This window comes from Triticum aestivum, chromosome 7B, assembly GCF_018294505.1.
Source record: "Triticum aestivum cultivar Chinese Spring chromosome 7B, IWGSC CS RefSeq v2.1, whole genome shotgun sequence".
NCBI classification, from domain to species: domain Eukaryota; kingdom Viridiplantae; phylum Streptophyta; class Magnoliopsida; order Poales; family Poaceae; genus Triticum; species Triticum aestivum.
The window spans coordinates 444,831,477-444,856,789 of record NC_057813.1 but is presented as its reverse complement, the minus strand read 5'-3'; the positions used below and the strand labels follow the sequence as shown (position 1 = coordinate 444,856,789).

Genomic DNA, 25,313 nt, shown 5'->3' with positions numbered 1-25,313 from the left:
CCATCGAGCCCATTTTGTCACTTTTGAAGGACATGTTTACGGCGGCGGCTTGGGATCCTTAATTGCCAAGTCAGATCTCATCAACCACGACCACGAGGAGGGCACCCACGAAGGTTCTTCCAAGGTGAAACAGCCCATCTGTGACATTAGAGAGCGCACCATTGGTCTGTGCTCTTCCAACTAGAAGGATCCCGTCCATGAAATGTGAGGCAACATTCTATCAGCAAATCTTACCTTTTCTAGCTTGCCAACCCGTACCCTTTGTTGTAGTAGCATTTGTCGTGCGGTGCTTTAACTGTGTCATGTTTAATTATTTCAGTTATGCAACAATGTATTGTTCAATAGGTCTATGTGATGTTTAAGTATGAATTGTCCACTTTAGTTTCACGAATGGCTATATTTGGTTGTTTATAGTGAGTAGATGCCTTCTTTATCTGTATTTGGTTGTTAGGTTGGTTGGAGTGAGCATTTTTTCAGTTATCGAGCAGATGCCTTGTTTATCTGTATTTGGTTCTTAGTTTGGTTGCAGTGAGTATTTGTCCAGTTATCAAGCAGATGCCTTGTTTATCTGTATTTGGTTGTTAGGTTGCTTTTTTTAGCATTTGTCCAGTTATCAAGCAGATGCCTTGTTTATCTGTATTTGGTTGTTAGGTTGCTTTTTTTAGCATTTATCTAGTTATCAAGCAAATGCCTTGTTTATCTTTATCTGCTTGTTAGGTTGGTTGCAGTGAGCATTTGTCCAGTTTTCAAGCATATGCCTTGTTTATCTGTATTTGCTTGTTAGGTTAGTTGCAGTGAGACTATGTCCAGTTTTCAATGGCTATATTTGGTTGTTATGCTGGTCATTTATGCCTTGTTTATTTCAGTCATTCACAATGTGTTGTTCATTATGTGCAAGTCGGAACTGTGCCGCTCGACTACATCAATACCAGTTTGAACGGCTATATTTGGTTCCAGTTATTCATGGTGTAGTTAACACATGCCATTTATTTCAGTTTTACACATTTATCCAGTGTGATGTTTAAGCATTACCTACATTCTATTCATTTTCAACAATACCAGTTTGAATTGCAATATTTGATGGCTGTTAAGCCTGCTATCGGTAACATTGCCTTCCATTTTATATCTGCTTTAACAGCATGCTGAAACCAACACATTCAAGCTATCATTTGGAGATGATGTTGTTTACCTTTGCTATATTTGTTTGATGTTAAGATTGATGTACTTATCATGCCTTTCCACTACTTATGCCGGACAACAATGGGAGTAGCCACCATTTTCCGCCGAGATTAGCTTCATCCCTCAGCTTGTACTCCCCCCGTCGTTCCATAATGTAGTGCATATAGATCCAGGCTCGGACACTAGTTAGCTTCTAATATTGACTTGTTGCTTGTAGGTACATATGCCCTTGGCAAGGATCCACGCATCGACCCTTTGTGCGTATGGGGCAATGAGATATTGATGAAAAAGCATCAAGTAAGGAAATTGATAAGGATTATTAGCAAAAAGATACGAATGGTGGCAAGCAAATTATTTGTTTATGCTTTATCCAACACAACAGTGAGTTGTAGTATGGTAACTACAAACTCTGCATCCTTCTCTTTTTACTGCCCATAATGAGTTGTTAGACAACAATGTCTGAATCTTTTTCGTTCCCAGTGGTTCCCGAAGCAGTTCACTCAAGATTACCTTGCAAAGTACATGATTGATGGACACACAATGAAGGTTAAAGTATTTCATCCAGACTACAATGAGCATCGAGAAGTCCTAATGAAGACAGTGAAGGATGGACGGGCAGCCATCACAAGGGGTTGGCCTAGAGTCGTGCGCGCATTACGCATGGAGGAGGGCACAATATGGGCATTCCGCTTCACCTTCTCCAGCAACCAGAATGTCTTTCGCCTCTCTCTTTACAGTCTTTAGTACAACTGTGGTTCATCATTCTTTACTTGGTGCTTCTGTAGTTCTTCAGTATATGTACCTGTGCATCGAATTATGGATTCGTGGTTGAACCTATATTTGTAATAAACATGGTTGGATATGAAATAAGTGATTGCCTACTTTCAAATTCAAAACATGTGATTTTTAAATTAGGGATTAATTGGATTAATTAGGGATTACATTGCACACGATTTGCGAAAGCGAAACGTCTGCGATATGCGTGGAGATCAAAAATGTTTCTAAGATCCACTACATGTGCGATCAATCTTCACTGCACACACACGACTTTCTCTTGAAAACTGTTTGCGTTAGGCCACCTTGCGCAAACGTTTACCACATAAAAAGTGTGTGTGATGGACAGCCTTTGCCATACAGTTTCTTATACACATCGTGTGTGATGCATTTAGTGACGCAAACGATAAAATTAATAATATCGTGTGCAATGGCAATGCTATCACAAACAATTTAACGGGAAAAATTGTGTGTGATGTACCTGTGAACGGAAACATTTTCCTTGGAGCGACTATGCGGGATGTACATACGAACGAAAACGTTTAGCGGGGACTGCCTGTGTAGGATGTACTTGTGACCGGAAACAATTTCGTCGTATAATTGTATTTTTTAGCTCTACTGTACGTATTTCCACATTTGAGCGCTCGCCGGTCGCGCACGACCTCATTTTGCCGAGCGTGTGTGCCAGGAGGACATATCCCTGACGGTTTCTGGGTCGTGTGGGAAGGACCCCCCCCCCCCTATCGCACACACTCACTTGACGATGATTCCAAATGTCGTCGCGGAAAGGGGTTAAAAATCATTTGTTTAGGACCGACGCGTACTAGTGAAACCTCAAGTGCAAAATGGGTCATATGTGTGATGCTACAAAGGTTGACCGGCTTCAAGGTCAACTGATGTTGTTGCAAAGCCAAATCCATGGTGTTGCTAAGTCATACCGCCATAGTAGAAAAATCGGAGGACGCTGTATGCTTTTTTGCTGCGAAGTCGTATTGTCATGTTGCAAAAATCAGGTGATGCTCCGGACCCGTGATGTCGCGAGTCTGACTGCTACTATTTTTCTGTTGTGAAGTCATACCACCGTGCTGCAAAAACTAGGCAACGCTGCAAACCGGACCGTGATGATGCGAGTCTGGCCATTGCCATTTTTCTCTACGGCAAAGCCTTTCCATCGAGCTGCAAGGTAGTCGGTCGCGTGATCCTGTGAAATTGGTCGTGCACGTAGCAAACTGAGCCGCCGCAGCTGGACTCATGATGTTGTGGTTCCTGCTGCAACTATTTTTTGGGGGATAATTGGTTTTATGCCCTTAGTTGGTTACATTCGGCTGGTTTACCCCTAATTTTTGAAAACACGCGTTTCTGCCCAAACCACTTTGCTCGCCGTATGATTTTGCCCTTTGACCATTTGACCATCATTTTGAAAACCAAAACGAGCAAAGTGACCCAACTAGGGGCATAAAACCAATTATCCATTTTTTTCCTGCAGCAAGGTCGTACCGTCGTGCTACAAGGCTGGACGTGAGATGTGGCAAGATTAGCTGTCTCTGTTGCAAGCCGACCACCAAACTTTTTTTCTCTACGCGAAAGTCGGACCATCTGTTGCAAAGCAAGTCGCGCAACATAGCAAAACTTCTCACCTCTAGCCAAATAATCCTTTCCCAACATGTTTTGATCTTTTTGTTGCTATATCCGGTCAAGAATATATATTTATTTTCATTTTAGTGATTCTTATTTAGTTTAACGATTCTTTTGAAGTGCCATGGTTTTTACTTGTTGCAAAAGATCAAATTAAATGCTTTTTGTGGGGAAATCAAATAAATGATGTATGTGTAGTTTTCATGTTGCAACACGAGGTGAGTAAGCAGTGGCACGGGAGAGATACTCCAGCGGTGCTGGGAGAGATACTCCAACGGTGACGAAACAGTAGAAAGTGTCGGCATTGCTCTATTTCATTTGAGGGAGGTGTACGTCAGCAATGCTACTGGTCATGGTGGGCTGCGGGTAGGGCTGGGCGTTCGGTTCCCCCGAACCGAACGGTTCGGTGCTTCGGGTTTTAATGAATTTCGGTTTTGAGATTTGGCAGACCGATCGGTTTCCTATAAAAATACTAACCGAGAGTTCGGTGTACCGATGCTTCGGTTCGGGTTTCGGTTGAGACCGAACAACTGATGAAAACAAAACTGAGCAGGCAACGAAGATAGAGGAAATATGACAGCGACGAAGATCAGTTGTGGCAAAAATCGAATCAAAAATCAATTCCTCAGATCCGTGCGCAAAAACAGAATCAAAAATCGAAGATCTGCAGCACGGATCTGCCCTCGGTAGGTCGAAGAGAGATGGTCGCCGCCTCGCCTCCATGAGCAGCAGCACTGACGCCGTCATACCGGGGATGGATATAAGCAGAGGGACATGGATGAGAGGTGGAAGTGGAGCCGCCGCCGCCGGACGCAGGGATGGATAGAAGTCAAAGGCAATGGCGACTAGGTTGCGGTGGTCGAGGCATAGACACTCGCGGGCGGCGGCTAGGGCGCGGTCGAGCGTTTAGGGCTCGAGATGCTGCTGATGTGAATGTACGACTCGCTCTATCCAGGTTTAGTAGTTGGGCTGTGGGCCGTGGGCTACGTAGATTTCTCGTGAGTTGAAAATTGCTTCGGTACTTCGGTGCGTTCGGTTACATGATACATGCACCCGAATCAACCGAAGAAAGTTCGGTTCTCCAGATTGGCTGACCGAAGTTACGAGCGAACGAATCGGTTTCGGTGCGTTCGGGTTCGGTCCCGGTTATTTCGGGTCGGTACTTCGGTCATCGGTTTATATGCCCACCCCTAGCTGCGGGTATTCGTGGTGCAGTATAATACAAAAATGCAGAGGGTGGGTGAGTCCGTACTTTAATAAATGGCTAATTAAAAAATGAAATAGATCAAACAGACGTATTACAAATCAGAGGGACTAATCAAACGGCTGTTAGACCGGTGGATCCGCGCTCGGGATCAGCCGGCTAATGCCTAGCGTCCCCTTGTTTTATTTATAAAGCGAGACAAAAAGTTAAATCTCTTAGTCCGCATTATTGTTAACCAAATGGGCAAACCCGAAAGGTTGAAAGCCTGCAAGGGAAGACTGCAATCCAATTTTTTTAAGCAATAGATGGAAGCAACTCTTCCGGCAAAGACAAAAAAAATGAAATAAACATGAACCGTCGGATCTTGGACCAATGCTCCTGATTGACCGTGCAGCAGCTGGCAGAGAGCTATGTCTATTTCACGAAAACCACCCTGACTAATACTTGTATACAAAACAGATCCCTCCACCAGCTCTGAAATGCCCAATCTAGAGCATCCACTCGAGATCTGATGGTTCATGTGCAACAGCTGCTTCTGTTACGTTATAAGAAAACATCTTCTATTACAGTCTTCCTCACAAGTGCATCGATCTCGAGTGGCCCTGCCAGCCGGCATGTGTGCACGCAGACGCGGCATGGTACGTGCTGTGAATCTTTCACAAGTCAGAATTAGCTTGCCTAGTATTATACGACTCATTATTGCTTCAGGTTTATAGTAGTACTATACAAGAGGGCAGTGTGGAATTCAACGGACCGGCACTGTGGATAACGATGAATCTGTGGGCATGGAACAAAGTTTTGAATTTTCAACCAAGTTTATATAATGGAGAGAGGTTTGTTTATGTGTGGTTTAACGTCCATCACGGCTGGTACGTACGGTGCTAGTTGACTTTAGCAACTGGCCGAAGGTCGTATAGGTCAGGCGATACGTTCCTTTGTTTGTCAACCGAAGTTTGCTTGGAGGCGGGGACATGCAAACATAACTTATGTTCCCTTTTTTAAAGTAACCTTGTGTTATATTTACATGTTGAAGAGGTCGCCGTATGACGTGCTCTTCTTTTTAACACAAAAGTGGAAGCATTCAACGTCTCTTTTCTGTCTGTCAATTTAATTTTTAGCGACTTTTATATACCCTTTTGTAGCAGCATATCCCAATATTTTGGATTCTTTTTGTTATCTAAATTGGCAAGGGTTATATATGAGCGAAAGAAATGGATGGCAGCTGCCGCTCATTTTTGCTTGTTTGTCCGGTATAATCATCGAGACACTGCACCACCCCTTCATCCACCGTCCATCACCGTGCCGCCATCCAACGGCTATTGCTTAAATGTTGCTCCCTCTATAACTAAATATAAGATGTTTCTGCAGTTCAAATTGCAAAAACATCTTGTATTTAGATACAAAAGGTAGCCACGTACGTCCTCTGCTGAACTACACAGGACAGAAGCATGACAACTACTCATCTTACAAACTTGTGAATCCTAGGCCTCTTTTCTTGCAAAAAAAGAAGAATCTTATTAGGCCTCTATTTCAAAATTTTCTGGCAAATCATAGATTCTCTTGCAATTTTTTCTTACACTAGTGTGCCTGTGTGTTGCCACTGGGTCTTTATCTCAATAAATTTGGTAGTATGGATCATGCATGGTAAGTAAATTAATGTGATTGAGCAGCGTACGGAAGGTGAAATATGACATGGAATTGAGCAGTGTAATCCCCTGTTATTGCAAAAGGTAAGTTAATTAAGGTGGAGTTGATGTAGTGCTACAAAAGGTAGGTAAATTAATTTGATTGAGAGGCGTACTTGAAAGGTGCGGCCAATATGGCTTCATGGGGGAAAACCCCAGCAGGATGAATAAATTTTGGTGCACATACGTGGTGGGAGGGAGTGAACTGGTTGACAAGTACTCCCTCCGTAAACTAATATAAGAGCGTTTAGATTACTACTTTAGTGATCTAAATGCTCTTACATTAGTTTACAGAGGGAGTAGTAGAGATGCATTGCATCTAGCTATGCACACGCAAAGAGAAAGAGGGTGAGCCGTCTATCTTCATTGTTCAACTCTTTGATGAAAAAAAACCACAAAAATGCTCTGCCCTTCCATCTCTTGGATATATAGAGAGGGAGGGCAAGAGAGAGGAAAAGAATGTGCACCACTATATGATTTCCTGCCGGGTTGTACCCCCAGCAGCATATTTTCCTAATTTCCCTCTATTGTGCAGGCAAACCCGTAGTTTAAAATACACAAGTGCAATATTATATGATTATGAGACATTTTTATGAGAACCAAACTGTATTATTTCAATATAACTGATCCTAAAAATCATTTGCCTCCCAAGAATTGAATTCGATTCATTCAGTTGGATTTCGTATCCAACTATTATTTTGCCCGGGGGTGTGGGTGGGGGGGGATCCAATTCTAATATGATTTAATGTTTGGATTTCACATGAAATGGAGGTTATCCATTGTATGGAAGTTTGATGTTCAGAAATTAATTTTCATGTTTACACATAAAAAGTTACTCGAAATCAACTAAAATTTGAGCAATATTTTCCACATATGGCGAAGCTACTTTGCGCTTATCAAAAGGCTGGCCTGTACAAGTACAACCTGTGTGAGCTTTCCTAAAACTTCAGATTTTTTTTACATTGTTCACAATATAGAATTTCCACAATTCTAAATTGTATTGCATGGTCTACATGTTGAGGAGCAACCTTGATATTATTCGCTACACAATTTGTGTAAGTAGGCCCCACATAGTTGTAGAGGGGTAGAGTACTTCACAAAACATTGGTCTTTCAATTTTTATCTCACATTCACACTATAAATTTTTTCAAAATTATATTTAACTTTTGGAGATGACTTGGTGCTCACCAAAGAGCTAGCTATGGACAGGGGTGTGTGGAAGCTTGCTATCCATGTGCCGGAGTCATGAGTTGGTTGCGAGATCTTATGGGTTTCATCTCTAGCCTACCCCAACTTGTTTGAGACTAAAGGTTTTGTTGTTGTTGTTGTTGTTGTTGTTGTTGTTGGAGATGACTTGGTGCATAGAGGAGCAACTTTGTACATTTTGGCTACTCCATATATTCATGTTGGTCCCAAAAGTGTACATGGGCCCATCATTTTATTTGATTGCTGCCACTAAAAAAAGAATTTGTTAGTCATATTCTAACTCACTGGACTGGGTTTGAAAATTATGATTCCAATTCTTGTGCACTCAAATGAATATTTATGAAATCCAATTCCAATTCTTAAATTCTAGACCCAATTTATGGGTAATATAGTCATGTTAGAGAATTTGCCTGCTCGCTTTTTTATTTTTGAAATGTCTAGGTTCACCGGCTTCATTGATTTAGCACAGAGCATATGAAAAACATTTGATTAGGTGATCAGGTGGTAAAAAGAGGGATTACAACGGAACTCCAGAAAGGAGGAAACAATGATTTGCCTGCTCGAGAAAAGAGAGATTACAGCGAAACTCCAGAGAGCATATTTGCCGGAAAGGATTTGCCTGCTTCGCTTTGTAGAGTATCATTCATTTTAAAACATAGGAAGTGATTATTTTGAAACAGGTACTTTATTTTTTCTCATAAAATATATTTTATTCATGAACTTGAAATAGTGATAGTGCATTTTTGGGAATTTATAGCCAGTGCAAAAGTGCAATCATACGGCTGGTTAATGACTTCAAGAATTCAAAGATCGATCAGCTGTGTCAAATTGAATTAGATGATGCAGGTGCAGCTAATTGCACAGCTGCTGAAAACAACTTCTGGCGGATGAATTTAGAAACTTTTAGTGTTCTGAAGTTTAACCTGTTTACTTCTATGCTCTCTTTTTTTCGAACTTCTATGCTCTTGAAGGGAGTAATACACAAGAGGAGCGGTGATCTTTGCAGTATCCGTTGTACCCAGAACAATTTTTCCTTTGTATACGGAGGAATTTACAAGTTACAACTACATGCTGTATCGATCAGAACTAACACACAGGCGACAAGCTACAAACTAAATTAGCATGCACCTTGCGGTAGCCAACTTCGGCGACCAGCCGGCGCCCTAGACCGGCAGCTCGGTCGTCACCTCGGGCTGGCCATCGTCCTCCGGGGGCTGGGGCTCAACCTCCGCGCGGCAAAGCGGGCAAGTGTCATGGGACGCCAGCCACATGTCGATGCACTCCACGTGGTACAGGTGCTTGCACAAGGGCAGCAGCCGCACCATCTCGCCGGCCTGCACCGTGCCGAGGCACACGGAGCACTGCGCGCCTTCCCCGCCGCCCTCCTTGCCGCCGTGCCTGGCGGAGTGGGTGTACGCGAACTCCGGCAGCTTGGCAAGGTCCACCGTGCGGCGGCGGCCGGTCTCCGCTCCCGCGGCCGCGACCGGTGCCCGGTTGCGGAGCTGATAGCAGAAGAAGAAGGCGACGGAGAAGAGCGCGGCGCCCGTGAGGCCGACGCAGGTGTAGCTGAAGATCATCGTCCCTTTGTTGGTGTGCCGCAGGTGCTCTGAGTTTGGCAAGCCCGTCGGCCCGAACGAAGCCATGGGGCTAGGCTAGCTGCTTCTGCTTGGAAGACTTTCGCCGCTTCCTACTTCGTAGTCGTAGGCAGAGGAATGAGAGCCGACGCCGATCACGGCGAGGGCCTTATCATGCAGTAGATATGCATAGAAGGTACGGTGGCGACCTGGTGCATTTTCTAGTGTTGCGGGTGGGAGAATTTTACTCGCAGATGTCAGCAACTTAGCATTGACTTGTACTCCTAGATTAGCTTCAGAGTGGCATGCATGAGGAGGAGAGTTTACCGGCAGTACGAGTTTAGTAATAGACACTTTGTCAACTCTCTGCACGCTAGTTGTTATAAAGAAAAAAAGATAATAATCCAAACAATACAAGTGGTGCACCTAATCAATGACGATTTTGCACCGAAGATGACATAATGCAATTTTTTTAAACATGAGGTAAAAGCTTTGACATTTTTATTATGAGGTAAAACATGAGGTAAAAGCTTTGACATTTTTATTATGAGGTAAAACATGAGGTAAAAGCTTTGATACCTTGTGCGTTGTTATGAAAACCATCAACAAATAATTTGATGTTTTAAAACATGAGAAAGTATATGAAACATAATATAAGTTGTTGAAAAAAAATTGAACCAAAATGAGATTAAAAGGTTGCATGGGAACAGTGGATTCTTAAAAAAGAAAAAACTTGATGAGCTACCTCTATGTACGCAATGGAATCAAATTGGGCTAAAAGGTTGCTTGGAGTTTTTAGCGCAATTCTGTGGGCTGTGGGGAGCAAAAGAGACGTGTATAGGAAGCACAAGAGAATGCTAATGAGAAAATACAGTCGTTTGGGCTTTCAGAATGAGATAATTGCATTAACAACGCATGAAGTCTAATCAAATAGTTGGATGAGCACTCGTGTTGAATGTCTGGAGTGGAACAGATGTCGTTAAGACATATATAGATAGCAAAAGAAACCTAGGATGACGTGGTTGCTTGACAATGCATGAAAAAAATAGTTGATGGTTATTTGTGGTAGACTGCATGTGCATGAAGAGTTAGTGTGATCATGCGCATGAAGAGTTAGTGGCGGGAAAGCATTTTTACATGGTGAACCTATCTTATGATGTGGATAGGTTGCATGTCAAAGCAAATAAGATAGTGGGAATGAATTTCTTAAGTATATAGGATTAAGAACAAGATTGTTGCTCAGTTAAGTACAAAAAAATGGCTGAAAACCGACATAACCAAGGACAATGCCACTCGACCAAAGACTCCACAGGGTCACACCCACTCTCAGCACAAGGTCAAAGCACACGCAAAACCCGGCAGGACCACACCCACTCTCCTTGACGGCGCGCCAACCAAGCGCATACAAACCAACGGTAACCCGCTCCAAACTAGTCGAGTCCCACCACTGCTGAAGTAAAGAAGTCGTGACTACCATGGAAGGAGTATACATGGCATGCTTCTGCAACATTGAAGATGCATGCACTACATAGGAGTCTACGCAAAATTTGAAGCTCGACACTCACGCAACAAGATCATCACACTCGAGACTTTCATCTGCTCTGTCACACACTTTTTAGTCCACGAACACCACCTTCCGAGCCCTCCCCCCTCCCCACGCCACATCTCTCCCTCGTGCAGAAATGTTGCACGACCTAGCCACCCCGCGCCCAAGCTGCTCAGAGCAACCACCCCCACAGACCACGGTTGTCGCACCACCACATCTGGGGAACGCGGCCTCGACATAGTCAGACCGCCTCTCCCCCTGCTTTATTCTTCACATAGGAGCTAAGGAGCACATAGCCAGGATTTCTTTCCTTTTTCTCTTTTCTTCATTTTTATACATTCAGTAGTATATAAAATCGGCTACGTCTTGGAATATAAACTACAATTTCTTTGTTCACTCTTGGTGAAAATGCATGCTCAGTGTCGGGATTCCAAATTTCAGGATAAATTACACTCAAATTCTAGGCACAAATTACCTCATGCAACCGTCAATTACTGAATGCCTGTTGAGCCATCAGGAGGGGCCTGATGATGAAGGCTCTGGTGAGGTGTGGGCCGACTGCGAGGTCAAGGAGGATGTGTATGGGTGCCGCTGGGATTTGGGAGACACACGCGTGAAACAGTGGTGAGGTCTAGAGGCGAGGTAGGGACCCTCGACAGGGAAAGGAAGAGAGCTTTTTATTGATGAATACATCATTGGAGCCATTGCACATTGCACCATGGGCACTGAAGCCATGGCACACTGCATCATAGATGGTGGAGCGTTGCACGATTGGAGTTAAGTTGTACACCAGATCTTAGAGGAAATACATGCGTCGATTGCTCAGAAATCACCAAATCACTTAGAAAATCTTAGAAAATCTGGTAATCTTAGAAAACCTATGTGAATTAGTATAGTTGATTTATAGTTTACTCGTGGGATGATTCTCCAACAAAGGGTGTGTGAAGTTTTGTCTTCGGTGGGTCTTTCGGGGTCCGACCTATTTAGGTTTTCGGTGGATATGTCTAGATTCATCCGAATTTAATGATTTTTGGAGTTTCTACATGCCCTTATCGGCGTTTTCTTTTTCGGGGCGGTGATTTGATTCATGGATAATGGTCGTCGGTCTACATCAATGACTTTCTGACCGCTGCTTTTACAAGCTCGTGGCTTCAAAAGAGTTTGCTTCGTCGAGGCAGAGGCCAGAGATGGCATCGAGCTATGCTCACGGCGCGAAGCCAATGGATGCATGAGAAAAAAAGACTTAGGCTCCCCAAGAATTGAAATGCAGCTTTACACTTTTGTATGGATGAGTTTGTAAGGACTTATGCTTTTTATCGCCTTGGGCCCTTTTGAAAGAAAATAACTTCTCTAGAAAAACGAAAACTCTACGGTATTCATCAGGGCGGGTCTCACCTAATTTATATGAGACCTGGTTTCATATAATTTTTTTCCCTCCGTAGTGGTCACATTTTAGACCGGTGGTTACTCTCTTTCGAAATAAAGACTGGATGCTTACTCATCAAGGCTGTGGCTGTGCATTTGCCTCCACCCGGCTGTGCGGTGGACGCAGTTGAGCGCCCTCGCGCACCACCGCAGGTATGCTCTTGATTCCTCTCGCCTCTCCTCGTTGATTCTCTCGACATTTCTTTTCTGGATTTGTTTCTCTGCGTTCCTCTTTTTCCTGACGTCCCAAATCTTGTCCCGAGCTGCGGATTTACGGCTTGTATTTCTTCATTTTCGTTGCTGCAGCCCCCTGCACACCACCTGTTCGACGGAACGCCTCTGAGCTCTGACCCCATGGCGGAGGCGTCGGGCGACGGGAGCATGGAAGACAGGATCAGCGCCCTCCCGGACGATCTCCTCATCCATATTCTCTCCCACCTGCGCTCACGCGAAGCTGTGCAGACATGCGTGCTGGCACGGCGCTGGCGATACCTCTGGCGGTCGGTGACCTGCATCGACGTGTCTTTCGAGGAATTTGAGGACAGGGCTGCTGCAAACGACTTGGAGCGTGAGGAGATGTTCAAGATGTTTGTGAACCATTTGCTGATTCTCCGTGAACGCGTAGACCTGAAGGAGTTCCATCTGGAGTACAGCTTGGTGGTCGGGGTCAGCCGGCTCAGTGCTAAGTCTGATGAAGCCAACCTATGGATCCGCCATGCGTTACAGTACAAGGCTCAGACTGTCAAGATTGTCAATCAAAGCGAACTTCTACAGCTTCTTCCCTCGGTATTCACTTCAACGTACTTGAAAAGACTGCACATTACCAATGCTCAACTGATCCGAGGTTTCTTTGACCGCCTCCGGAAAGGCTGCCCAGCATTGGAATATCTCTTCCTATCGACCTGCGACATTGAGGACCTTGACATTTTCTCCGACACACTCAAGGTTTTGATCCTCTCTGATGCTATCGGGTTCTCATTCTCATTTGAGCACGATGCCCAAGTCTCTATTTCTGCTCCAAGCCTCATTTCTCTGTCCGTCGAAGAGTGTCCTTCCGGGGCCAGGCTACCTATACTAAAGAACATGTCATCACTAGAGACTGCATCAGTATTGCTTTCAGAAGGAGATATCACAACTTGTGATGCTGATGGTATCAGGCAGTTTCTCGGGGGCCTCTCTGGTGTTAGAAGTTTGGATTTCTATTATGGGGATAGACAGGTATGCTTCTTGGTTTTTTGTAGATTACATTGATCTTGAGATATTTATCCATACCAAAATCTGCAACCTAAGCATGTTTTTTTCTTCTTCTGCCTTAGCCCTTCCGAGTTATACTAGATGATTCATTACATAGCATAAGTGCAAATCAAACCTCTTGATAGGATGACCAGTGCTGTCTGGTCTCCACTCATTCCATTTCGTATGCTCATTTGTTGATTCATCAAATTGTTGACCAGAGTATCTTAGTTTTCTCATGATATAAAACTAGTACAATAACTGAGTTACAATGTAGCTTCAGCATATACTAATGTGAAGGGCCTCAGCAATTGCTGAAACCATTATTGCTAACTCCTACAAACAAATTGGACCAGTGCAACAGATTATCATGTGAAGCAACCATGATGTTTTAATCACATGTGCTCCATGGCTCTATCAATGAACAAAAATAAGTATATCATTGTCTAATATGGTTATTTTGTTAAGATGATCTCTGTTTAAAAAAAAAAGGGGCAACCTGGTGCATGTAGCTCCCGCTTGCGCAGGGTCCAGGGAAGGGTCCGACCACTTTGGGTCTATAGTACGCAGCCTTTCCCTACATTTCTGTAAGAGGCTGTTTCCAGGACTTGAACCCATGACCTCATGGTCACAAGGCAGCAGCTTTACCACTGCGCCAAGGCTCCCCTTCTAAGATGATCTCTGTTTGTGCTGTGATTTTTTTTTCTTTCATATCCAATTTGCTCCAAAGCTATAGTTCTAAGATTTTCAACAGCAACCAATCAGAAACGTAATCATATTATGTTAACTCCCTCCTTATATTTTTGGCAAGTTTGGTTGAAGCAGAAAAAAGAAATTGAAGAATACGGCATGGGTTTATGTTGTGTCTTAACATTTGAATCATTTGCAGCTGGAGGTGAAAAATAATCACGGATGGTGCCCAACATTCAACAATCTTACAAACCTGACCCTTGATAGGTGGTGCATGCATGCGGACTTATATGCCATGATAGTCTTCCTTCAGAACTCACCTAATCTGAAGAAGCTAACTCTTAAACTAAACGAGGTATATACCGTCTTCTCCATTGCATTTATCCTTCAGTGAAAGTTTGTGCATGCACAGTAAAGATGAAACTGTTCTCTTTTAATTGCCAGCCACGATATCACAACGAGGTTGTATCTGCAGTCATCGGCGAGCTGGAGGATAGATCGTTTACATGTGAACAGCTTGAGATTGTCGAAATCATATGCTCGAAGGGAAATGAGCTGCTGCTACTTGGGTTGAATCAGTTTTTGGTAGAAGAGAGTGGCATAAGGCCTGATCAGATGCGTGTCAGTCACCAGAACTAAGGCCGATGTGAGTCATCCGATTGTTTCAAGTCCCACTACAGGTGAAATTACATGGAATCACTCATTGGCATATCACATGGCAGGCAAACATTGCTTCCCCTTGGATCTATATTCGCTCGCTCTGGTTTAGTTGGAATGAACATAGCATGTGTGTTTGCTGCCCTTGTCTTTTCACACAGTAGAATCCCATAGTGTTGGTTTTGAACTATGTTCTGCGGCCGGCGAACCAAAAGAAACACACCGCTATCTTCCCATGCGATGCCATAATTCGTGTGGGGGAAGATTACACTGCATTTGACATACATGCACATGGCTCAAAATCGCCAGTGACACTTTTTTCATGGATGTGTGATGTTATTGATCTGAGTTGCATGGCTGATGACTGCAGAAAACTTGATGTTGCCTTTTCTGCTGTTTCTGAAAGAAAATGCTTGTGTTGTGCTCGTGGTGTTGGCGGAGCTAGCAAAAGACTCTTCTAATCTGTCCTTGAACGTGTCTGGTGAGTCTCTTGAATAAGACGTTGTCCTTGTACCCTCTTGACCCCGTTGAGTCTGTGATGCACGGCCCTCGTTCTTCTCTGCTGTTAATGTAGACCAGGTTACATATATGCACACAACTGGAGTCAGAGTCTATGGCCATGCCCGATGCGCAACGGCAACGGTCTGACCACCAAGGTTTTATATCCACACAACTGGAATCTGAACTGTATATACGCCAAGAGAAAACGTATACGCCAAGGGAAAAGGATGCGCAGGCTCGTCGGTCTACAACTACAGCAGGTCGTCCGGCCTATATATGAGCCATGTGAAACTGAATAAACTGTATGCTAACAATGGCTCCCATAGCTAGTTCCGGTAACCTTTTGCTGCTGCTCGACCTTCTTCACAAGTTCTCCGCTCGTCCCTCACCTCTGCCGCAGCATACAGCAACCAAACCACCACCCCAGCTCCATGTCTCCCAGGCCAAGCCTCGGCTCTCCTCAGGTTCAGGCGGGACTTCACATTCGATCGTAACTACCCTCAGGTGAACGCGTAACAGGGTATGCTGCCCCGGCATGCAAAGGGCGTATGGAGTTGTGTCTGCGGCGGGTTTTTTGTGATCCGATCGGTTTAGGTTTTTGATGGATCCGTCCAGATTCGGTCGAAACGCATGGTCCTTGGAGTTTCTATGAGCTCTTCTCGGCATTTTCTTCTCCTAGTCTACAAGTTCCCGAGTAAAAAATGTTTGCTCCCTCGAGGCGGAGTCCGAGAGGCAGCATCGAGCTATGCACACAGCGCACCACTGATGGATGCAGGAGAAAGAAGACTTATAGGCTCCCTCAAGGATTGGATTGTAATTTTATTTTTCTGCATGGGCGAGTTCGTAAGGACATGTGTTCATTTTTACTTAACTAGCAAGCGTGCACATGCAATGCACGTTTTGACTAATAGGATGTTGAAAATCATGAAGACATTCCAAGTTGCATCTTGACTAATACGAATCGAAAGAAAAATGTTAGAAGCGGAAGAAATCCATACATATTTTAAAATTACATCAACTATTTAATTTAGATTGATAAATCATGAAAATATAAAATGATAAACCATCAATTTCCATTCGTCGCAGGAAACTATTCACAATATATTAGGTGCTTTCCCTTCATCAACTTTTTCTTTTTGTTGAAAAACTTCCGTTCTATTCATTTTCAATCATGGCAGGACAACGAACATCTGAAATGATAAAAATTACATTCAGATTCGCAGACCATCTAGCGACGACTACAAGCACTGAAGCGAGCCGAAGGCGCCCCTCCCTCGCCGGAGTCGAGCAAAACTTGTTGTAGTAGACAGTCAGGAAGTCGTCGTGCTAAGGCCCCGTAGGACCAATGTAGTAGAATAACAACGTCACCAGTGCAGAATAGCGTAGATCGGAAGGTCCAACCTAAAGCCACACCAACGTAGATGAACTACGACTAGATCCGAACAAATCCGTCAAGGACAGATCTGCAGGAGACACATCTTCACACGCCCACTGATGATGCTAGACACACCACCGAGACAAGGGTTAGGCGGGTAGAACCTTACTCCATCTTCAGGGAGCCACCGTTGTCTCGTCTTCCTGAACATGATACAAACCCAAACAAAAATCGAAGGGATATCTAAAATCAGAGCCCTCCCGCCGGCAAGGGCCTGGACCCACCGCACAACCATGGCCCTAAGGCCATCAGGGACAGGGCGAACCGGCGGCGGCTATGAAAGGCAAAGGAGCTTTTCTTCAGTTGCAAGCTAGGACTCGTCTACCCATATAATCCCCTTCATCAAGTTCAGTTCTTGGATTAAAGTTTTCATTGAGAAATGCTCAAGAAAGGAACTAATTACCTCGTGACAGGGAATGCACTTAATTGTAGGTATTAGGGCCAACTGAGCTGAAAAAAAAGGAAACCAGAACCATGCTACAAGATGATGATCCTCGGTCATCCAACAAAATTCTCCAAGTACTACAATTTTCCATGATATGCACCTGATATCATCATTAAAGTTCTAATTAGGATAAATTCTTTTTTAGTAGTAGGAGTGAAGTTGATCATGTGAAATAATATAAATCATGCATTAAGATCTAGTATATCATTCGCATTAAAGGGAAATAATGAGCAATGCAAGAATTGGATTAGAGAATAACTTAGGGCATGAAGTCAGCGGGTAATCTTGCACACACAATGCACTCCTTGACCATGTGAAATAATATCATCTCGAAGGATCGGGAGACCCCTGCACCTATCACTGTGCCCCTCCCCTCATCTCTTATGTCCCTCGCTCATCTCTTTCTCCCCTCCTCCTTCATCCTCCAGCGCTCGAGCAAAGGCGTCCTTAGATCAATCGATGTTGTAGTGAAACCGGAGGTAGCACTGGGTTAGGGATATTAATCTTGGGCGGCGCATGGAGCTGACGAGTGCATAACTAGGATTTGTTTTTTCTTCTTCTCTTCTTCCTCCCTACATGTGGTAGTATATAAAATGGGTTGCATTCTTTAATATAGATTACAATTTCTTTACTTACTCTTGGTGAAAATGCAGGTTCAGTGTCGGGATTCCAAATTCCAAGATAAATTACACTTAATTTGTAGGCATGAATTACTTCATGCAAGCGTCAATTACTGCATTTCTGGCGAGGTGCCGAGAGAGGGGAGATTAGGGCCTGACGGTGAAGGCTCCAACGAGGTGCAGGCCGGCTGCCAGCACAGGGAGAATGTATGTGTGCCCACGGGAAGGATGTGTGTGTGGGTGGCACTGGGTTGATAGATGCACACACGCGACGCAGTGGTGAGCCCCAGAGGCGAGATGGTGACCCTCGACACGAAGGAAGAGAGCCTTTTTATGGATGCAAATTACGATGGGGGTTAAGCTGTGCAGCAGACTTTATGGGAGTCTCCCGTGCATCGTGCGACCACTGGCGGAGCTACGGCCAAGCAATATTGTGCTATGGCCCGCCCAGCTCAGTGAAAATTCAGCAAGATATGAGAGCAAAATGGGTCATCGGAGTAAAACAGTGAGACTTTCCTTTAGTTTAGCCTGCCCAGGTTTTCAAGTGTAGCTCCGCGACTGCGTACGACCCCGGTACCGTCAAATACATGCGCCTGATTGTACAGAATCCACGAATCGCTTAAAAAATCTATGGTATTTTTAAATCTGTGTAAAATACTCTCTTTGAGTCATTTATTTTAAGACGTAGGGAGTAGTTTTACTTGACGGGGTGATTTGTAATTTTGTTACCGAGAGAGTACCGCTTCTTCGGAAAGGCGCAAAAACCGTAGTATATGTGTTCTTTTCACTTTACTCGGCAATTATTACAGTGCTCTCTTTGCAAATAAAGACTAGACGATTGATGTGACGATGCTTACTGTTTATCAAGGCTGGGTCGAGGCACAGCCTCCACCCGGATTCGGGGGAACGGGATCCTCTAACATACACAAGGAATGTTAGAGAAGTTACAGTACCCTAACTTTCCTTCTGTTAATTCATATAATTAAGACTAAAGTAACTTAAATTAATTTTTAAATAACATATCTAGGATGTACATTCATAGTAATTACATACAAGCAAGTTGATGGTAAGATAAAATTGATTTTGGATTTTTTATATCTACATTAATTATCAAAAGTAAATAACCTGCTAATAATCCCTAACATTCCTTCTTCATTTTACACTAGACGAGCACTGTAGCACAGTGACTTTCCTTCTTGGAGGATCCGGCTGGGGTGGGGCAGAGTTGAGCGCACTCGCGCACCACCGGAGGTATGCTGTGGATCCCTTTCACCTCCCCTCGTTGATTCTCTCGACATTTCTTTCCTGATAATTTGTTTCTCCGCGTTCCTCTTCTTTCTTGCCGTCCCAAATCTTGTCCCGAGCTGTGAATTCACGGCTTGTATTCGTTCGTTTCCGTTGCTGCAGCCTCCCTGCACACAACCTGTTCGACGAAACGCCTCCGAGCTCTGACCCCATGGCGGAGGCGTCGGGCGACGGGAGCATGCAAGACAGGATCAGCGCCCTCCCGGACGAGCTCCTCATCCATGTTCTCTCCCATCTGCGCTCACGCGAAGCTGTGCAGACATGCGTGCTGGCACGGCGCTGGCGGGACCTCTGGCAGTGGGTGCCCTGCATCGACGTGTCTTTCAAGGAATTCGCAGACGTGCCGTATGAAGATGATGATGAAGACGACTTTGAGTTCAAGAAGTTCGTCAACCGTTTGCTGATGCTCCGTAGACCCGTTGACCTGGAGGCGTTCCGGCTCGAGTACAGGTTGCCGACCGACACCGAGTACCCTGAAGATGACTCCGCCGATGCCAACCTATGGATCGCCCATGCGTTACAGTACAAGGCTCAGGCTGTCAAGGTTGTAGATTACAACGATCGTTTGCATGTCGCTCCTGCGGTATTCACTTCAGCGTACTTGAAAAGACTGCACATCTGCCATGCTTTTCTGCTCCAAGGTTTCTTTAAGCACCTCGACATGGGCTGCCCAGTATTGGAGGATCTATTCGTATCGAATACCAGCATTCAGCACCGTGATATTTTCTCCAATACACTGAAGTATTTGACCCTCACTGATGACATTATCCACGGACCTGAGCATGATCACCAGCCTTCTATTTCTGCTCCAAAGCTCATTTCTCTGTCTGTCGACGGGAGTCCTTCTGGGCCCAGGCTACCTATACTAAAGAACATGACATCTCTAGAGACGGCGTCAATCGTACTTGTACGGGGGTTAATCAGTAATTGTAATGCTGATGATATCAAGCAGTTTCTTGGAGAGCTCTCTCATGTTAGAAGTTTGGACCTCTGTTATGGCGTCGAAAAGGTGAGCTGCTAGGTTTAACACGCCTGTCTATGAAACCTTCTTTTTTTTTGGTAGATCGCGTTTCTCTAGATATTAACCTATACTATATAATCTGCCATGTAAGCACATTTTTTATCTTTATTGTTAAACTGGAAGAGTCATTGCGTACCATAAGTGCAAACCTAACCACTTGATAGGATGACTAATGCTGTCTACACTCAAGACATTCCATTTCATATGCCCATTTTGTAGATTCATCAAATTACTGACCAAAATATCTAAGGTTTTCATACTAAACTGGAGCAATAAGTGGATTATAATTGTTGACCAAAATATCTCATTTCATATGCTTTTTTTTAGTTGCATATGCTCATTCTTAGTGCAATAACTGGGTTATAATATAGCTTCATCAGCATATACTAATGTAAAGTGCTTCAGCAATTGTTACCATCATTGCCAACTCCTACAAACAGATTGGACCAAAGCAACAGATTATCATGTGACGCAACCATGCTGATTTAATCACACGTGCTCCATGACTATCGAGGAACAGAAAATAAGTATACGATTGTCTAAGGGCATCTCCAGCCGCGCCCCCAACAGGCCCTCCCCAGACGATTTTGCCGCGCCGGCGCCAAAAAAAGGCCCCAGTCGCGCCCCCAGAAGCCCGTTTTTCGCCGGCTCGGGCCAAAACTGGTGCCGGCGGACCCAGGCCGAACCCGGCGCCCTGGGGGGCGCTTGGGGAGCCGGCACAAGCGAAAAAGGCGCGTGGGCCCGCCCTGGAGGCGACCCGAGGGCCTTTTCCCGCCGTTTCTTGACGCTTTTCCCTCGCATCTCTCGCCTTCCTCCCGCCATTCTCTCCCTTTCTCCCGCCAAACCCCCTCCCGCTCGCCGCGAAGAAGTACGCCATGCCGCCGAAGAAGTACGCCATGCCGCTCGCGGCGGCAACCGCGACTGGCGTCGTGGCCCAGCCGAAGCAGAGGAAGCCGAGGGCGCCGCCATCGAAGCCACCGGGCTTGTCGAACGCCGAGTGGAGGGTGGAAGTTCAGCGGCGCGAAGCAGTCACCGCCGACAGGCGGAACAGGGCCATAGCCAACAAGGCCCGCGACAACGTGGCGCGCGCGGCGGCGTCTTCCTCATCGGTCGACCAGGCGGGGATGAATCCACCCGTCGTCAGCCACGCCCAGTACGCGCCCTGGGGACAGCAAGGCGCCGGATCTCCATGGGGTTCATCGTCGCTCGGCTACGCCGACGGCGACGCGCACGGTGGGTTCAACCCAAACGTGACCTTCCCTCATGGTCACCCCGCTACGCGCACGCCCTCGCCCGCCTTCGTCGGCGTGCAGTACCCTCCATACAACTACTCGCCGCCCGCCGCCTACGCGTCCACACCGACGCCCCATCTCTACCGTGGACCGCTACCCTTCTCGCACCTCGGCGACGCCGACGACACGGGAGCCGACATGGACGACATCATCGCGACAGGATCGACCGCGGCCGCCGCGTCTCCCGGGTTCGCCACCCAGGACGAGGTAGTGGACCTTAGCGGTGACATGGAGGCCGAGCTCGGCTACGTCTACGACGACGACAAGCAGGAACCCGAGGAGGAGGAGGAGGACGAGGAGGAGGAGGAGGAGGAGGAGCCGGCTCTTGTTCCGACGAAGGGGCGCCAGAAGAAGAAGAAGCGGGCGGCTAGGTCAGGCGAACCGCGCATCAAGTGGACGTACAAGGAGGAGGAATGCCTCGCTGAAGCATGGAAAGTCGTCTGCCTCGACCCGACCACCGGCGCGAACCAGAGCTTGGAGACGTACTGGGACCGCATCAAGGCCGAGTTCGACGAGCGGAAGCTCGTCGACCCCTACTTCAAAGGCGTCTACATGCAGCGCGGCTCCAAGGCGATGGCGAACCATTGGGGGCGTATCCAGTTGGCGTGCAACAAATGGCATGGAATCGTCGAGGAGGTCGCGGCTCGCCCGGAGAGCGGCGCCAGCGTTGAGGATCAGGTACGCACGCCGTTCGCCCGCATATCTTCGTCCCCTACGCCCGCCGCCCGCCAACTGTTCGTCCCTCCGCGTAGCTGCTGCGTATGTTCGCCATGTATCGGGGTGACAACCAAGACGCCGACTTCAAGCACCTCCACGTCTACAAGCGCATTGACAAGTGCGAGAAGTGGGCGGAAGTCCGACGTGCCCTCGACAAGGCCAAGGAGACATACAAGCCGGACGCGACGACTCCGGGCGCGTCAGAGGGGCGGTCGGACGGCCACAAATTGGCAAAGAAGGGGAAAAGCGCCGACGCGGCAACCGCACGAGTGCAGGAGTCCATCGAGCATTGCCTCGCCGACGCCCAGGCCCGGGCCGTCCTACGCGAAGAGAAGACTGAGGCGCGGTGGTCGTCGCTAATGAAGAACAACGCCATCAAGCTCGACCTGCTCCGGACGAACGTCGCCGCGAAGAAGAGGAACACCGACATGGCTTTTCTGATGGGCGGGGCGGACATGCTCCAGAGCAACGACGAGAAGCTCAAGGCGTGGTACCTGGTGCAGCGCGGCCTCATCCTGAACGAGCTGCCGACGGCAACGCTGATGACGCCGACGACGCCCACGACCACACGGACGCCAAGCCCGAACGACGCCTCTACATCGCCGTCCAGCAGTGCCGAAGCCGCGCCGACGCAGCCCAGCACCGAAGCAGCTCCGACACCGACGAGCCCGCGCACGCTGACTCCGCCAACGCCTGGAGCCGACCCCGCTGAGTGAATCGTTGCGCACGCGAACTTGCGGCGGCGGCGCTCTGTTTTTTGTAACGCCAGACTACGTCCGATCGCCGGATTTGCGGCGTCTTTTGAGAGCGGGAACGACCAAGTTTAAATTTCCCGCATCCTGGGGCCGGCGCGTGGGGGCGTGACTGGGAGCTAGGTCGCCCCCAAGGGCCGAACTAGCGCCGGCACGCCCCCAGGCCGCTCTATTTAGGCGCCCTGGGGGGCCGAACGGCTGGAGATGCCCTAATACAGTTATTTTGTTTAACATGATCTCTATTTGTGCTGTGATTTATTCATATTCAATGTGCTCCAAAGCTATAGCTCTTAAGATTTTCAACGGCGCACGGTCAGAAGAGTAATCACATTTTGTTAACTCCCTCCAGATATTTTGGCAAGTTTCGTTGAAGCAGAAAAAAGAAATGGAAGAACATAATGGGTTTAATGTTCTGTCTTAATCCTTTCAATCATTTGCAGGTGGAGATTGAAAAGAATTACAGATGGTGCCCAACATTTCGTAATCTTACAGACCTGACGCTTCATAGTTGGTGTGTGCATGGGGATTTCTATGCACTGATAGTCTTCCTTCAGAACTCACCTAGTCTTAAGAAGCTAACTCTTGAACTAAACGAGGTATATGGTCTTCTCCGTAGCATTTATCCTTCAATCAATGTTGGTGCATTTACTGTAAAGATAAAACTGTTCCTTTTTATTTGCCAGCATTGGTATGAAAATGGGGTTATACGTGCAATCACTGGCGAGCTGGAGGATAGATCATTTACATGTGAGCAGCTTGAGATTGTTGAAATCATATGCTCGGAGGGAAATGAGCTGCTACCTTGGGTGAATCAGTTCTTGCTTGATAGTGGCATAAGGCCTGATCAGATGCGTGTCATTTATGAGGACTAAGGCCAATGGAGGCATTTGATGATTCAGGTCCCACTACAGGTGAAATTACATGGAATCACACATTGGCATGTCATCTCAGGCAAACATTATTTCCTATTGGATCTATATTCGCTCGCTCTGTTTTAGTTGGAATGAACATAGCATGTGTGTTTGCTGCCCTTGCCTTTTTCATACAGTAGTGATGATTTTGAAGCATGTTCTGCTGATGGTGAACCAAAAGAAACATATGACTTGGATGTCATTTTCCTATGTGGTGCCATTCTGGTAGAACGTTACACTACATGAGACGTGCAAAATTGCTTGTTCTGGTTGGAGTTTATATTGGTCCAAATCTCCGAGGATACTTTTCTAGTAAATGTTCTATTAGCTCATTCAGATTTTTGTGATGTTGTTGATCTGAGATGCATGGCTGATGGCTGCACAAAACTTGATGTTCCCTTTTCTGCTCTTTTTTTTGAAACAAAAATGCTTCATGTCATGTCAATCTTTGAACCTACGTACCTTATGTGCAGCTCAACTTCATATGATATTCCTCTAAACCACGCACCCTTGAATTGCATTTCATTCGTAAACATAGTATTCCCTTCATTCGATTACATACATAGATACATATATGCATATACTTTTGAATAGTTTGAATTGATTACTATATACTCCCTTTAGTACAAAGTTGAGTCACTTATTTTGGGACGGAGGGAGTATGTCACATGGTTACATATGTGCATATATCACTGATGGTCAATGCTACACCCACGCAAGGTTAGGTAAGGTTTTTACGTATACGCTTATGTGGAGTTTTGTGATTGGGAATAGGGGAGAGGATGGGCCCCACCGGGGTGAAAATCAGAGGAAGGGTGGGGGCCTGGGGGTCCAGTAAAATTACGTAGGTGTATAGGATTACTGATATAAGCCAACCTCTTCTAAAAATGGAATACATATTTAATTCATACAAAACGTCAATCGGATTTTCTGTATTTCAAATAAATGCAAAACTACAAGAAAGTCACGTATACATCATATCCAGTCGAGATCAATGCACTTGCGCTCCTACGAATAAGATGAATGCTTTTAGCGGCTGACTACTAAAAAATAGTACGTACACTTAATAATCATCTGCTTTGGGCTATTATTGCAACACATCGGTTGGTCTTGTGTTATATCGTTAAACAGCCTGAAGCCCACACAGTTGGCCGCGGTACTTCTGCGCGTTGGCGCCAAGCTTCTCCTTCAACGTCTCGAAAGCCAGGAGCGCCAGCGTGCTACCTGTGCCGGCGGGCGTCGGCTTCGGCTCATCGGGCTGCACCACGCCGAGCTGCTTCACGATGTGGCTCAGCGCGCCGACGCACCTCTGGTCGTGCTGCCTCGCCAGCCGCTTCACGTCGTACACGGACGGCCCGAGGAGCAGACGCACCATCTCCATGAAGGCGTCCACGTCGCCCGGAAGCTTCTCGCCGGACATCATGGTCACGAAGTAGCCGACGTGGTACGCGCTGGCGAACGTCGCCCACGACGCCCGGGCCCCGAGCAGGCCGGAGGCCCGCAGCA

General features: G+C 46.2%; 3 protein-coding genes across 4 annotated transcripts; 2 read left to right on the top strand and 1 right to left on the bottom strand.

Moving 5' to 3' along the window:
* Positions 1 to 8,846: 8,846 nt before the first annotated feature.
* On the bottom strand, positions 8,847 to 9,335 carry LOC123159024 (RING-H2 finger protein ATL39-like). The gene has a single exon (XM_044576824.1). It carries the CDS (start codon positions 9,324 to 9,326, stop codon positions 8,847 to 8,849), a length of 480 nt encoding a protein of 159 aa, XP_044432759.1. The 5' UTR covers positions 9,327 to 9,335.
* A 2,943-nt stretch (positions 9,336 to 12,278) lies between these two features.
* LOC123159023 (F-box/FBD/LRR-repeat protein At2g26030) lies at positions 12,279 to 15,131 on the top strand. 2 transcript variants are annotated; one of them, XM_044576823.1, is made up of 4 exons: positions 12,279 to 12,381; positions 12,535 to 13,446; positions 14,351 to 14,506; positions 14,627 to 15,131. In XM_044576823.1, exons 2-4 carry the CDS (start codon positions 12,583 to 12,585, stop codon positions 14,723 to 14,725), a joined length of 1,119 nt encoding a protein of 372 aa, XP_044432758.1. In that variant the 5' UTR covers positions 12,279 to 12,381; positions 12,535 to 12,582; the 3' UTR covers positions 14,726 to 15,131. The 2 variants fall into 2 exon arrangements, with proteins under 2 accessions (XP_044432758.1, XP_044432757.1); XM_044576822.1 differs by having other exon boundaries at positions 14,596 to 15,131.
* Positions 15,132 to 18,958: 3,827 nt separating this feature from the next.
* LOC123162633 (putative F-box/FBD/LRR-repeat protein At1g78760) lies at positions 18,959 to 23,993 on the top strand. Its single transcript, XM_044580400.1, has 4 exons — positions 18,959 to 19,060; positions 19,217 to 20,123; positions 23,337 to 23,492; positions 23,580 to 23,993. Exons 2-4 carry the CDS (start codon positions 19,266 to 19,268, stop codon positions 23,766 to 23,768), a joined length of 1,203 nt encoding a protein of 400 aa, XP_044436335.1. The 5' UTR covers positions 18,959 to 19,060; positions 19,217 to 19,265; the 3' UTR covers positions 23,769 to 23,993.
* Positions 23,994 to 25,313: the final 1,320 nt, after the last annotated feature.

What these genes read in the sequence shown, in the direction of transcription:
- LOC123159023 (XM_044576822.1), top strand. Translation starts at nt 12,583, where the DNA reads ATGGCGGAGGCGTCGGGCGACGGGAGCATGGAAGACAGGATCAGCGCC. An exon ending in TCTATTATGGGGATAGACAG is followed by an intron (nt 13,447 to 14,350) that starts GTATGCTTCTTG and finishes AATCATTTGCAG; the next exon opens with CTGGAGGTGAAAAATAATCA. An exon ending in TAACTCTTAAACTAAACGAG is followed by an intron (nt 14,507 to 14,595) that starts GTATATACCGTC and finishes TTTAATTGCCAG; the next exon opens with CCACGATATCACAACGAGGT.
- LOC123159024 (XM_044576824.1), bottom strand. Translation starts at nt 9,326, where the DNA reads ATGGCTTCGTTCGGGCCGACGGGCTTGCCAAACTCAGAGCACCTGCGG.
- LOC123162633 (XM_044580400.1), top strand. Translation starts at nt 19,266, where the DNA reads ATGGCGGAGGCGTCGGGCGACGGGAGCATGCAAGACAGGATCAGCGCC. An exon ending in TCTGTTATGGCGTCGAAAAG is followed by an intron (nt 20,124 to 23,336) that starts GTGAGCTGCTAG and finishes AATCATTTGCAG; the next exon opens with GTGGAGATTGAAAAGAATTA. An exon ending in TAACTCTTGAACTAAACGAG is followed by an intron (nt 23,493 to 23,579) that starts GTATATGGTCTT and finishes TTTATTTGCCAG; the next exon opens with CATTGGTATGAAAATGGGGT.